This window comes from Macrosteles quadrilineatus, unplaced genomic scaffold, assembly GCF_028750875.1.
Source record: "Macrosteles quadrilineatus isolate MER2022 unplaced genomic scaffold, UCM_ALF_1.0 Scaffold_1__1_contigs__length_201487025, whole genome shotgun sequence".
NCBI lineage: Eukaryota > Metazoa > Arthropoda > Insecta > Hemiptera > Cicadellidae > Macrosteles > Macrosteles quadrilineatus.
Window position 1 is genome coordinate 25377065 of NW_026542594.1, and position 13459 is coordinate 25390523.

Below are 13459 nucleotides of genomic sequence, written 5' to 3' on the forward strand. Positions count from 1 at the left end.
GATTTTTCGGTCAGTACAGTAATAAAAGCTGTAATACGTTCTACCTGACATCAAAAGATACTAATTCTGTTCAATTTTTTTTTTATTATTCAGAGATGGGAGTATTTATATATAAAATTGGAGGGTTTGAAACTCTCAGAGAAACATCACATGTTTCACATCATTCTAATTAAAAAGATGCAGGATTTTAAACTGTTCCTTGTGAGCTCTAGTTGACATGATTGAATTATATGAACAACAAGAGGTGTTTTTTGCTATTCCTACATTACATGATTTTTCACACAATATTCTGGGCATTATTTGAAACCATAAACTTTTTGTTTTTTACATGATTGATGTTGGTGAAATTAAAGTTAATGAAAGAATAAATTGTTATAAACTTTTTTATTTTCTTACAAGCACAACACAACACTGAATTATATTTAGTACACAACAGCATATGTAAAATCATAGACAAAAAGAATTAAATATAGACCGTCAGCTGTGCTGCGGTTACCATAGGTTCTGGCGCACACCGCTTGGAGCACCACGGTAGTTACGGCGTACGCGCTACGTAAACTACAGCGGTGTGCGCCGGAACCTATGGTAACCATGGCAACCGCAGCACGGCTGACAGTCTATATTTCATTCTTTTTAAATGTAAAAACGTATGATGGTCCATCACTAATCCAGACTAGATGAGTTGGGTTGCAATATTCAACATCCCCCCTCACCCAACTTAGCTAGGTAAAAGTCCTAGGCACTTTTGAAATTTGTGATGTTTTGGTTTGCTTAGTCCTTTAGTAAAAATATCAGCAACCATGTATTCTGTGGGTTGGTAGTTCAACTTTATTTCTCCATTTTGTACTTTTTCCTGCATAAAATGTTCTCTGATACTGATATGTTTAGATTTACTTCCTATAATGGAGTTTTTAGCCATTGTAATAGCTGATTGGTTATCACAAAATATTTTAATGACTTCTTGAGGTCTTCCCATATCATTAATCAATTGTTTTAAATGAATGGCTTCTTTTGCTGCTTCAGTCAATGACATGTATTCCGCTTCACTCGTAGACAGGGCTACAGTCCTCTGCTTTTTTTATTCCCAGGAAATTACAGCACCGCCAAATTTAAAACAGTAGCCGGTGTATGATCTCCTGTCTTCACTGCATGCCCAATCTGCATCTGCTGCTCCAATTAATGGCTTTCCTGTTTTGAAAAATTCAAGACACAAGTTCTTTGAGCCTTGCAAATATCTGAGAACCCTCTTTGCAGCAATCCAGTGTTCTTTTCCAAAACAAGAGTTATATTGGCTCAGGTAACTCACAGCATGTGTTATGTCAGGTCTTGTGGCTATTGACAAATACATCAATGAACCGATTAACTTTTGGTATGGGTAGTTACAATCTTTTTCATGTCCTTTAACCAATTTTAGACCTGATGTTAGTGGAGTTACAGCTGGTTTGCAGTCAGTCATATTGAATTTTTTCAGGACTTCATTTATGTATTTCGTTTGTGACATTGATATCCTTCCATTTTTTCTTGTGAACTCAACCCCCAGACAATAGCTTAGTTCACCTAAATCTCTCATTTCAAAAGTTTTCATGAGCTGGGCTTTGATGTAATTGCGGTACTTTTGGTTCTTCGTAGCAATTAAAATGTCATCTACATATACAGAGATTATTGATTTGCATCCACCTACTGTTGAAATGTATATACAAGGATCAGGTTGAGATGGTGTGAATTTCAGTTCCTTTAGTTTTTCATCAAGCTTCATATACCATTGTCTTCCTGATTGTTTTAAACCATAAACTGCCTTTTTTAGTAGACAAACCTTTTTGTTTTGAGAATTTTTTAAGTCAGTAATCATTTTCTTTGTTTTGTTGAATAGTTTTTTATCTTCATTTTCACTCTCATCCACCATTATTTCTTGGGGGTATCCCTCAAAGTTGTTAGGAAGTTCCATGTAAACTTTTTCTTTTATTTCTCCATTTAGAAAAGCAGTTGAAACGTCCATTTGATCAATACTTAGATCATCTTCAACAGCAAGTCCAAGCATAAGTCTTATTGAACTTAGCATTGCTACCGGAGCAAAAGTTTCATCATATTCAATGCCTGGTTTTTGTACAAATCCTTTTGCTACCAATCGTGCTTTTCTTCTTTCTAGCTCTCCATTTGGTTTTAGTTTCTTCTTTAATACCATTTTACAACCAATTACATTAATTTCTTTGTTTCTATCCTCGAGCACCCAAGTTTCATTTTTTAAATGAGCTTTTATTTCCTCTTTTATTGCTTCATTCCATTCCTCTGAAGATTCTAAAGTTGAATCTTCATTGCAGGTAGCTGACATTTGATAATCTTTTGTCCAAAGAGGAGGTTTTCTTAGCCTTTTCTGTGATACCCTTATTTCATCAGTGTCTAAATGTTCATTTGAGCTTAGTGAGTCATCAGGTTGATTTTCAATATCATTTGAGCTTGGTGAATCATCAGGTTGATTTTCAATATCATCTTCGAAAATAATATCATTTTCCATTTCACTGTCATTTTCTTCTTCCAATATAGTGTCAAAATCAGACTGGTCATCATTATTTTCGCTCTGTTTGATCGGAATAATGCAAAAATCTTGATCTTTTTTATCACTTTCTTTTATTTTATTTTGCTCAAGAAAATTGTAATCATTTACATCTTCATTTCTTTCATAGTACATTTTTGAAAGAACTTTTACATCTCTTGCAATTTTAACCTGCTTTTGTTGTGGCATCCAAATTCTGTATGCTTTTGAATTGCTTGCATACCCCACAAATATTCCTTGCTCTGCTTTCGGATAAAATTTTCCTTTTCTTGAAGCTTTGTTTAATACAAATACTTTTGATCCAAATACTTTCAAGTGTCTTACTGAAGGCTTTCTTATAGTCCATTTTTCATATGGCGTTAAGTATTCAGTAGCTTTTGAAGGGCATCGATTTCTTATATAGTTAGATGTGTTAATAGCTTCAGCCCACATACATCCTGGTAGATTTGATTCTATCAGTCAACATCTTGCCATATCCAATAATGTTCTATTTTTTCTTTCAGCCAAACCATTTTGTTGCGGCGTGTATGGAACTGTTAGTCTTCGCCTTATACCACTTTCTTTTAAGAACTTGTCAAATTCACCATTACAATATTCTTTGCCGTTATCTGTTTGCAGAAACTTGATTTTATTTCCTGTTTGATTTTCCACCTCATATTTATATTCTTTGAAACGTTCAAAAATGTCGTCTTTACTTTTCAAAAAATATACATAGCAGTATCTTGAATGTTCATCAATGAATGTTCCAAAATACTTATTTCCTCCAGGTGTAGTTACTTTCATAGGACCTACAATGTCAGAATGTATGACTTCTAACAAGCCTACATTATTTGCAATCTTTCTTGTTTGAAATGGTGTTTGTGTCAATTTTCCTTTAAAACACATTCTCCAATTTTGTCTTTCATGTTGAAGGTTAATCCATTCAAAGATTCATTTTTTAAAGCTGTTTTTAAGTCAACCTCGTTTAGATGACCTAACTTCTTATGCCAATCTATGATCTCAGTTTCTTTTTTATAGTTTGATTTTTCATTTTCCATTATAGATTTTGTACTTTTGACATAATAAAGACCACCCTGACGTTCTGCTGCCACAATTACATTTCCTCTTTGGTTTTAGACGACAGCTTTCTCTTTTTCAAAATTCACTTTAAATCATTTATCTGTTATTTTACTGACACTCATTAGGTTTGTTGCCAAGTCTGGTACAAACAGAGTGTTATTCAAATGTATGATTTCAGAATTTTTTAATTCCAGCGAAACCGTTCCTGTTCCAGAAACGTCAGATGTCTTTCCTTTAGAAGCAAGTTTCAAAATTCCGTTTGAATTTTTGATATCTCTGAACTGTGATTTCTCTCCACACATGTGCGATGTACATCCACTATCAATACACCAATCAGATGAAGTAGAACCTAAAATGTTCAAATTTGAAGAGAAACATTCAGCCTCTGCTTTAAGACTATTTCCCATTTATTTGGATCTACAGTTGTTGGCTTTGTGTCCTATTTTTCCACATCTAAAACATTTAACTTTTAAACCTACTTTTGTAGTGTTGTTCTCATCTTGTTTCTTATGACTATAAGTGTTGTGAATACCTTTCTTGGAGTTGAAATGCTTTGTTTTGCAATACAATGTATCTTCATTATTCGTACAAGTGTCTTTTGACCTAGCTTCACTCTCCTCAATTACTTTTATTTTTAAATCATTAGGAAAAGGTAAAGTGTCTCTAGACTCAATTGCTACCCGGAAATTTTCAAATGATGATAAGCTGTAAAGTAGCATAATGCTAAGTAAGTCTGAATTGATAATGATGTCCATTTCTTGAAGTTTGTCAACAATCTCCATAAATTTGTTGACATGATCTCTAGCATCTTCTCCATCTTTCATTTTATGAACTATTAACTGCTTTAATAATGTGGCTTTCCTTGCAGGACCAGAACTTTGGTAGGTAATTGTTCTGCAGGCAATCCCATACTTCTTTGAAAGTTTTGCAGTTTTTTACTAATTTCAATTCACTAGGTGAAATTATCAATATTAGTTCTGATTTTGCTTTAAGATCTTTAACTATCCAGGCATTCTTACCAACTTCATCCTCAGGACATTTTTTCTGCCCAGATACATATTCCATTAGGTTTTGTTGGATAGCTTCAGCTTGAATTTTCCAAGTGTCATAATTGTTTTGTTTCAAAGGTTCAATCCTATAGCCAAAACTCATTTTTCTTATTTTTAAGCACAGAGTACTGTAAAATGATTATTTTATTACTAGAGAACCCGTGCGGCTCAATGAGCCGCATAGTATTAAACATAACTCCGAGGAAAACGTTATGCTTAAATTTGAGTAATTCTAGTTACATCTTAGAGGTGTTTAAACACTTGTTAGGAACTAATTTTAAATATCTCTATTTGCGTTGTAAAAGGTTCAACTAAATTATTTCTGGTCTCAGTTTTAACTGATAACATCTAATGAATGCTAAACGCTAAACGATCTGCTTCAATTCGAGTAAAAATGTTACAACAAATTTGTTCCAACATTGAGAATTGAAGAAAACTGTTGCCTTCCTGATAGCCTGTGTTAAGTAATTTAAGTTTGGGTCATTTTATTTCTTTGATTTGAGACTTCCCTCTAATCAAACAAATTTTCTCCGTAGAGAACCTGAAAATTTGGGTGATATCAACCATTTCATGTGCTCCATATTTTACCCACAAAATCTGGGTTACTAACTGGACAGCCAAAATCTGCTTTGAATAGGCTAAAGCAGCTACATCATTGAAAGTTGGTTAACCTATTTTAACGTATTGTCTGTCAGTCACAGTGTCTTTTCTAGCATTCGTGGTCACATTATATGCCCCACATCAGAACGTTCTCACGTTGTTCAGTGGATTTCCTCTTTTTATACCTGTCCCAAAGTTGTTAAAATATGGATTCATATGTCGAAATAGGTTGGATAACTCTTGTAGCTATAAAATTTGGATATCAATTTTTATTTTCTTTTTTTGAAAAGCGTATATATTATTTGCCTCTCCTGAGTCATAAAAATAAACTTGACCGTACCTACTCGATCGTTAAATACATAAACACCTATTCCTTCACTTATGTTTGGTCTAATATTGCCACTACAACTTTCAATAGCAAATGAGTTTTTGAAGCTCTTCATAGGATAATGGTCTAGGGAGAAATTGTGAAATTTTGTGTTTTTAGGGTCAATGATAAGAAAAACCAATTTTTATCCCATAAACCCCCCCCCCCCACCCCCCCGTAAAATCCAGTCTCATGGTCCGATCATGCTGGTTCGCGAACTCTTTCAAGTTTATCCCGCCTTACACCTTTAAACCAAACTTTATCAAAATCGGACTTACTCAAGTTATGTCATTTAGGGATATGTATATTTAAATCTATATTATTGTTCTTGAGGATATCTTGAGAGAATTATTAAAATGAAACATGAAAAACCAGTGCGGAATTTTGTTTAATAGGCTACAAACATTTTCAAGCAGAGAGAAATTAATGAAATGTAAAAATGAACAAAACAAATAAAATGTGAATAGTTTACATATAACATTTTTAACAGTTGGCTTTTTTGGCCTCTGGGGACATCAAAATGAAAAAGTAAATCGGTCTCGGGCCTAGGTTTTAGATATAAAGTCAATGGTTTTACCGTGCCACCTACGGTAATAGATACTTCCCTAAAGGGAAATTCCCAAAAATTACCAGTACTAATGTTGCTTTGGCTGTTGGAAAGCAGTTGAACAAAAAACTTCCAAACATGAAAATGGTATGTCTATAGACCCCCAGAAAGGGCCTTTGGCAATAAATGTGTTGTGGATGTAAAGAAAATATTACAAACTCATGCGTGGCCAGCTAAAAGTCAACTAGGGTAACTTATATTGTAATTGTACGACTAAGAAATACATGAAAACGGAAGGTTACTATCATCGTATATAGCTTTATTGTAACTAGCTTTAAGAAAGTCTTGTTTGTATTGCACTGATTTGTACGAAATATCAAAATGGAGCTGTCCGTTGGAATGTAAAATAAAATAAAATAAATAAAAAATATAAAAAATCATCAATATACTAGCTAACCAAAAATTAATTTTCTGTTGAAACAACTTTTAAGCACCTCTAGAGCTTCTGTTCACTAGCCTAATCAATCTGACACAGATTGTAAATATATATGTGCAAAGGTTAGGCCAGGCCTATAACTAATGAATTAAAAAAAAACTAGGACGTCCCGTGGTCACATGTAGCTGTTTCAACATACCTACTGTAGGACGGCATTGTATATAACCGATATGCCTAAGCACATTATTAGTCTCCATTTCTCTTTGATTTCCTCCAATTCTAAGTTATCGCCAAAGCTTTGTATTTTAAAACAAACCTGGAAGAACAAATGCGCTCACTGGTGTAGGCTAATAAAGAACCGTAGCCCAGCAAAATACCTTGCTCTACTGGCGGCAACGTAGAGCTGGCCGTGTCCAATTACAGATTTCGGAAGATACACTCCAAATTTGCCAATTGACTGTCCTTGCGCCCTATTGATGGTGATTGCGAATGCCAGGATAATAGGGAAATTTGTCCGTTCCAACACGAAAGGGAACACAGTGTCAGAAGATCGCAAGTTAATTCTTAGAATCAGTAAGTTACATGGAGTCAACATGAAACTCTAGCTAAATACTGCTACAATTACCGGTAATAATGTCCGGCGACGCTGTGGCATGTCTTTAAAAAGCAGAGAAGAGTACTAAAGAAATGTGTATTAAAAAATTACTATTGTTATCACTATTTGTTATTACTATTGTTATCACTATTTGTTATTACTTGCTATTACTATTTATTATCACTTTGTTATTACCATTGTTATTACTTTTCTAGTTAGTAATATTGCAAATGCCATCTCATATTGTATACACATATTTTGTAAAAAGGTGCAATCCGTTGGGGAAATAAATAAATAAAAAAGCAGGCAATAGTAAAATAAAATCTAAAAAATAACTTTAACCCTTTCAGTGCTAGGCCAATAATTCATATTTTGTAAGACGTTTTTGTTTGCCTTTTAATTCCATTACCCGTTGTTGAATTTTAACTGTCATGTTGTCACTATTTTATTAATTAGGCTAATTTTGAATAATAACACAATAAGAATATATATAAGAAAGATAAATCCCGGTATTTGTAGTAAACATCAAATAAAACTTAGTTTTTGTTGTAATTTTCCTGGTTTTCCTATAAATTTTTATGTTCTGATAGCATTATTTGAAACCGAAATCTCACAAAATCAAAAGACATATAGTTTACAATGTAATATTGAATTTAACCCTGATTTAGTTGGACGAGGTTATTGTAATATAGCAATTTTAGGGAAACTAATGTTTTGCAGCAAAGTCTCAGGAACACATTTACTAAGTACTAAAACTAAAAGATTGCATCAAAATAGTCCGTGACTAGCTGGTGCTGCTACCTAGTAACGCATTGAACAACCATCTGCAGCGCCATCTTTTCGCAATCGGTGGCGACAGCTTAAATACCGGGTTTTGACTCCCCAGTCTTCAAGCACAGATAGCCGAGAAGGCTAGGGCGTGTGTCACTTGGCCAGTGGCATTCGTCTGCTCGGGTTCGAATCCCGTCCTGTGTGGCAAATAATTGGTGACCTGTGTGTTTGTAGCGATATACTACAAACACTGGGGCATAGTGAGGTGTTCATAATCCTTGGTTTAGACATACACCTCGAAATCATCGGATTGGGCGAATCTTTTGAATAAGTGGTTGGTAGTGTATCCTATGAACATGCAGGTCTGTCACCAATGGCCGTTTTGCTATTTTTTTTTTAATAACCTTCCTCTCTATATCCCTTAGGGTTTTTTTTTTAAACAATGATATATCGTTTCATAGCACTGAAAGGGTTAAGCCATGTAGCCTAGCCCAATCACACAAAAATATATTTTTTTCATTACAAAATTAACATATAAAAATATTACCAGCTGTTAAAAGAAATAGCTCAAGCCTATGTAAACAAAAAAGTTAACATTGGAACTATAAAACCCACTGGGCAGAGCCCAAGGGACTTTTTAAACATTTCAGATCTTATAACTTATGACAACACTACTCAATGAGATCTTTAAAATGAGCCGTAAACTAACAAAATTGGTCAAGAAACCACGCAAGAGTTCTGCTGACAAAAATCGTGCTTGCCTATTTTATATATTATGTCAGGCCTAGATAGATAGATGTAGGGTCAGGAGGAAGTGCATTAGTCTTAACATTAGTTTTTTGTAAAACCATTAAAACTAAGGGAGGTTCCGTTGTTAGAAATATATTTAAAAGAAAGAAGAGTTTCTAGCCTATAACTTATGCCAAAACTAAAAACTTTTATAAATGACGGGATAACTTTAATCAATAAAGCACACGGCTAAGTAAGTGCATTGCTTGTCCCTAGCATCTTGCAGTACCGGTAGTTGATTAAAATTCTAGGCAAGGTTATCAAACATCAATTGACGAGACTAACATTTTTAAGAAACTGATATTTTACTCAATTGTTTTATTCACAATATGTTTTATGTTCTTTTCCTAAGCCAAGCTTGTCTTTCAAAATAGAAACCGACTTGGCTACTTGAGAGAATAAGTTAGGTTAGCCCGTGTAAATAGGATTTACAATAAGTTCTTATGGCATACTTTAAGTACGTGGTATCCTTCTGTGCCGCCACCAGGAATTTCAACACTCTGTGATCCACCCATATTAATAAATTGCACTCAGTTTTTTATATCATAAAATTTCCCACTTTACTTGTGAACTAACAACACGTCAACAATGATTACGTATCACCTAGTACCTTAACCCAGACATCCTTTGACAAGTCACTTGGTTCGGTCGGCTCTTCCAAAACCAGCTGATACAAAACTGCTTTTGGACAATTCATGCCATTAACAAACATAGTGTGTATTATATTATACGTAAGAAATACATGATTTCAATCACCTTTAGGTAATCTTGATGAGTTTGAGCATAGATAAGAACTTAATACCCAAACATCTATAACAAAATTTGTTTTATAGTTTTACAGTCATCCATCTTATTGTCTTAAATTGTTACACAATCTTACAACTATTTATTAATGATAACTGAATATTATTACAGTTATTATTGTGAACTAGTTGCTGTGCCCGTGTTTCGCAACGGGAAGAAAAATCAATTTCATAATCATTGAAATAGATTTAAAATCAATTATCTGTCATAAAGTTGTAGATTAAGCATGGTGGAAGGAAAAAACATAGGTGTACTATTCCCACAAATTCTGACGTCACTCGGATTGCAAACAAAAGATCACCTACCTAATCAATAAAATACATACTACAGTAATTTGACAGTTACAATCAGGTGATCTTTTGTTTGCAATCCGAGTGACGTCAGAATTTGTGGGAATAGCACACCTATGTTTTTTCCTTCCTACATGTAGATTAAGTATACTGTACTACCAATTATAGTTGTTTAAATTATAACTAGTGTACATGTTGCTCGAAATCGAGCAATTGCAAAGAAGTACAGGAGTTATTTAACAACAGATAACGTATTTAAAAACGAAACCGTCATAATTCACGATGAGTTTAAAAGAGTCAACTCAAACATTATTTAACTAATGGAACTACTCACAATGTACATAACAGTTCCATAATCAAAATTTCTTGTAAATAGTTAATCATTTTCCAAAGCTGATGTGGTTTTTAGTGTGTTCTACAAATGTTTCCCACATATAGCCGCATTAGGTTGTCCATGTTGATCTTCGTCAATGATAATGTAGTCTGTCTTCATAGTACCACCCATTGTCACCAGTATGTTAACAAATTTCAGTCATGTTTTAATAGAAATGAAATTTTTTACAGAACTACCTGATTTCCTGCATAACACCTCTGTCACAATTTTTATTTGCTTCAATTGGCATTACTTTGGTTAGTTATTGTTATAAAGTAAATTCTATTTACCAAGAAAAAATGCAGAGTTTAAAAAAGGCCTTAATTTTGTTCAGATGGATTTTGTTTATCTTAAAAGTGAATAATAGCATTGACTATTGGATACAGAAGTATTAATAGTCAAAGATAATTGTTAAATCCTTCAAAAAAGTTTTAATACAGGTTTCTTGGATGTTGTCATATTCTTCTAAAATTACTTGACTGTTAAAAAAAATAATTTCCTTGCCGTACCAGTTTTATTTAGTCTTAGAGGGCTTTCCTCTGCAATTATCACAAAGTAAGGTCCATATGTTTCCTACAAAAATAGTAGCACTTTGGCTATCATCATCGTTCATTGTTTGTAGGAATCTTCATATTGTAGGTGTTCTTCATTATATATAGGCTAATAAGAATAGTAAATTCTTTAAAGAACTTAATCGCTATTTCTTTTACTTGGTGGCGTTCAATGGTTTTCCTATGTTTCCCTAGTTAACAACTCGGTCCTTTCAATGATTGCTTAAGAAATACAGTACTATATGTCAATTCATTTTTCTTATTTGGTGTAATATATAAAATTGTCCAGGATTTCTGGATTGTTTACATTTAATAAGTACGCAAACCCAAATCTTTGACTATTAGAGTGAAAATTTAAAAACGTACGTTTTCATGTCCCTGGCCTTTTACTTCGTAGATACTGGATTTGTAGTTTATTATTATGTGTTTTAATATTTTTTGGGACGGGGGCAACATGTTACACACATTTATTTGGTTTAAAATAGGTTCTAGGTATTTTTTTCGTATTTTTAAAGTCTCGAAATTCACGACCATGAAGTGTCCCTAGGGTACATTTTCCAACTTTCACGCTGTTTTTAGACTAATTATTCATGCCGAAATACAAAGCCATATTTTTATGTCATCAATGGTTATTAAACTTACAAAAAAGGAGCATATTTTAATTTTATTGTCATTGCAAACTGGCTACCATGACAAAATAAGTCTGTCCCTCGATTTGGCGTCACGACCATTTGGGAAAAATTTTCAACTTTGGAGCACGACAGTGGCATGCCTGGCGTCGATGGAGTCAGTTGGTTTTAGAGACTAGTTCGGGGTGTACGTCAGGATTGTAGTGCCGGTCGTTTCGAGTTGAAAGGAGGAATTACAAGATTAATAAAGGAAAGATTGTGTTTTTTGTAATTTTGGTGTGTCCATGACCGTGCGTAGTCATTCGATGAAGTAGACATGGTGTTAATTTTTGTTTATAAGATATTTCAATTGCTAGATTAACCTAGAAGTCCACTTTGTATCCTCGAACATGAGGTGCAGGGCTACCGCCAGAACAGAGCCAAATAACACGTAATTTCACGACCAAAGTTTCACGACCATCGCGGGTTTTTTCACGACCTATCCAGCCTTATGGATTATAGTGTGTTTGGTCGTGACAATAACTTTAATATAATTGTAAATTGAACAGTTTAGTTCAATTGAAACACATATTTTTATTATAACTAACAGTATAATTGAAGGATTGTTTAGAAAGATTTAGATTATTCCAGACAATTCACGACCGTACCGCTTGTCCCTGACCATCACGTCTATGATTTCTATCATAAAAATTTGAAAAATTAAAATATCGTCATATTTCAACGTTTTATACACAAAAGAAGCACACCTCTATACAAACATAACGATTTTTCGGGTCTCAGGTAAGTTTTTTCGGAGTTATTCAAACTTAAAAAGATGTTATTGGCTTATTTTTAATTTTTTTGAGATTTTTTATTTTTTTCTAGAAAGACCAAATATACCAAAAGCTCAGTGACCTTTTTATTGTATAATGGTCATAAAAGTAAATTAGTTTATAGCAAAACATAGTTATAAAAATAATATTAACCATTTTTAATATTCATTTAAACGTCCGGTATGGTCGTGACAGGATTTTGTGTTTTTCCACTAAAGATGCTCTTTAAAAAAAAAACTACCAAAGATATTGCGTTGCCATGGACATTTTATGAAACTTCAAATGTTAATGAAATAAAAAAAGTAATAAAAGTTTTGAAAAAAGGGGGAAACAATTTGCAAAGTGCTTTCCCTGAAAACGTTTTTAAATTTTCACTCAAAACTGTTTAAATCCCCTGGATACGACTTAATCACAGGAAAAGTAATGAAAGAGCTTCCTAGAAAAGCATTTATATACCAGACACTCATTTTTAATTCAATTATACGGACTGAGTATTTCCCGGCACAATGGAAAGTTTCAGAAATAATCATGATAGCAAAGCCAGGAAAACCACCCCAACAAGCAAGTTCATATCGACCTATCAGTCTACTTCCAATAACATCCAAATTGTTTGAGAGGTTCTTCTTGAATCGTCTACTTGAAGAAGTAGAGGACAGAAACTTGATTCCAAATCATCAGTTTGGATTTCGACGGGAACATTCCACAGTTGAACAAGTACATAGATTGGTTAATACAATTAATGAAGACCTTGAGAAAAAGAACTATTGTACAGCTGTCTTTATCGATGTAAGTCAAGCCTTTGACAAAGTGTGGCACATAGGCCTACTTTATAAACTCAAACTAAACCTTCCTCATACATTTTATATGACAATCAAATCATACCTAACCGACAGATATTTCAGAGTTAAATTTGGAGATATCATTACAAAATTGTACCCAATTCAAGCAGCTGGCGTTCCCCAAGGAAGTGTTCTCGGACCTGTACTCTATACGCTGTTTACAGCCGATCTACCTGAAAATGTGAATACTTCTGTGGCCACTTTTGCTGACGATACTGCTATTTTAGCGTCCCATCCTGATCCAGTGGTAGCTTCACTTAATCTTCAAAATTCGCTAAATGACTTAGAAGAATGGCAAAGAAGAATGGTTGGCCATCCTGGCCGGTGTTGTATTGTTGAGATTGTTGTCGTTGCGTTTTAAAGTTCGAATAAGTGTGGTAAAATAGTCGCGGCAAGA

At 33.8% G+C, this 13459-nt stretch overlaps 1 protein-coding gene across 1 annotated transcript in view; it reads right to left on the minus strand.

Annotated features, from left to right (window-relative positions):
- Positions 1-9380, minus strand: part of LOC128983435 (Golgi reassembly-stacking protein 2) — a 39696-nt gene extending 30316 nt beyond the window's left edge. The window contains exon 1 of the mRNA XM_054402728.1: positions 9217-9380. Within this exon, the coding sequence (XP_054258703.1) occupies positions 9217-9279 (63 nt within the window). The 5' untranslated portion in view covers positions 9280-9380. The remainder of the gene's footprint in view (positions 1-9216) is intronic.
- Positions 9381-13459: the final 4079 nt, after the last annotated feature.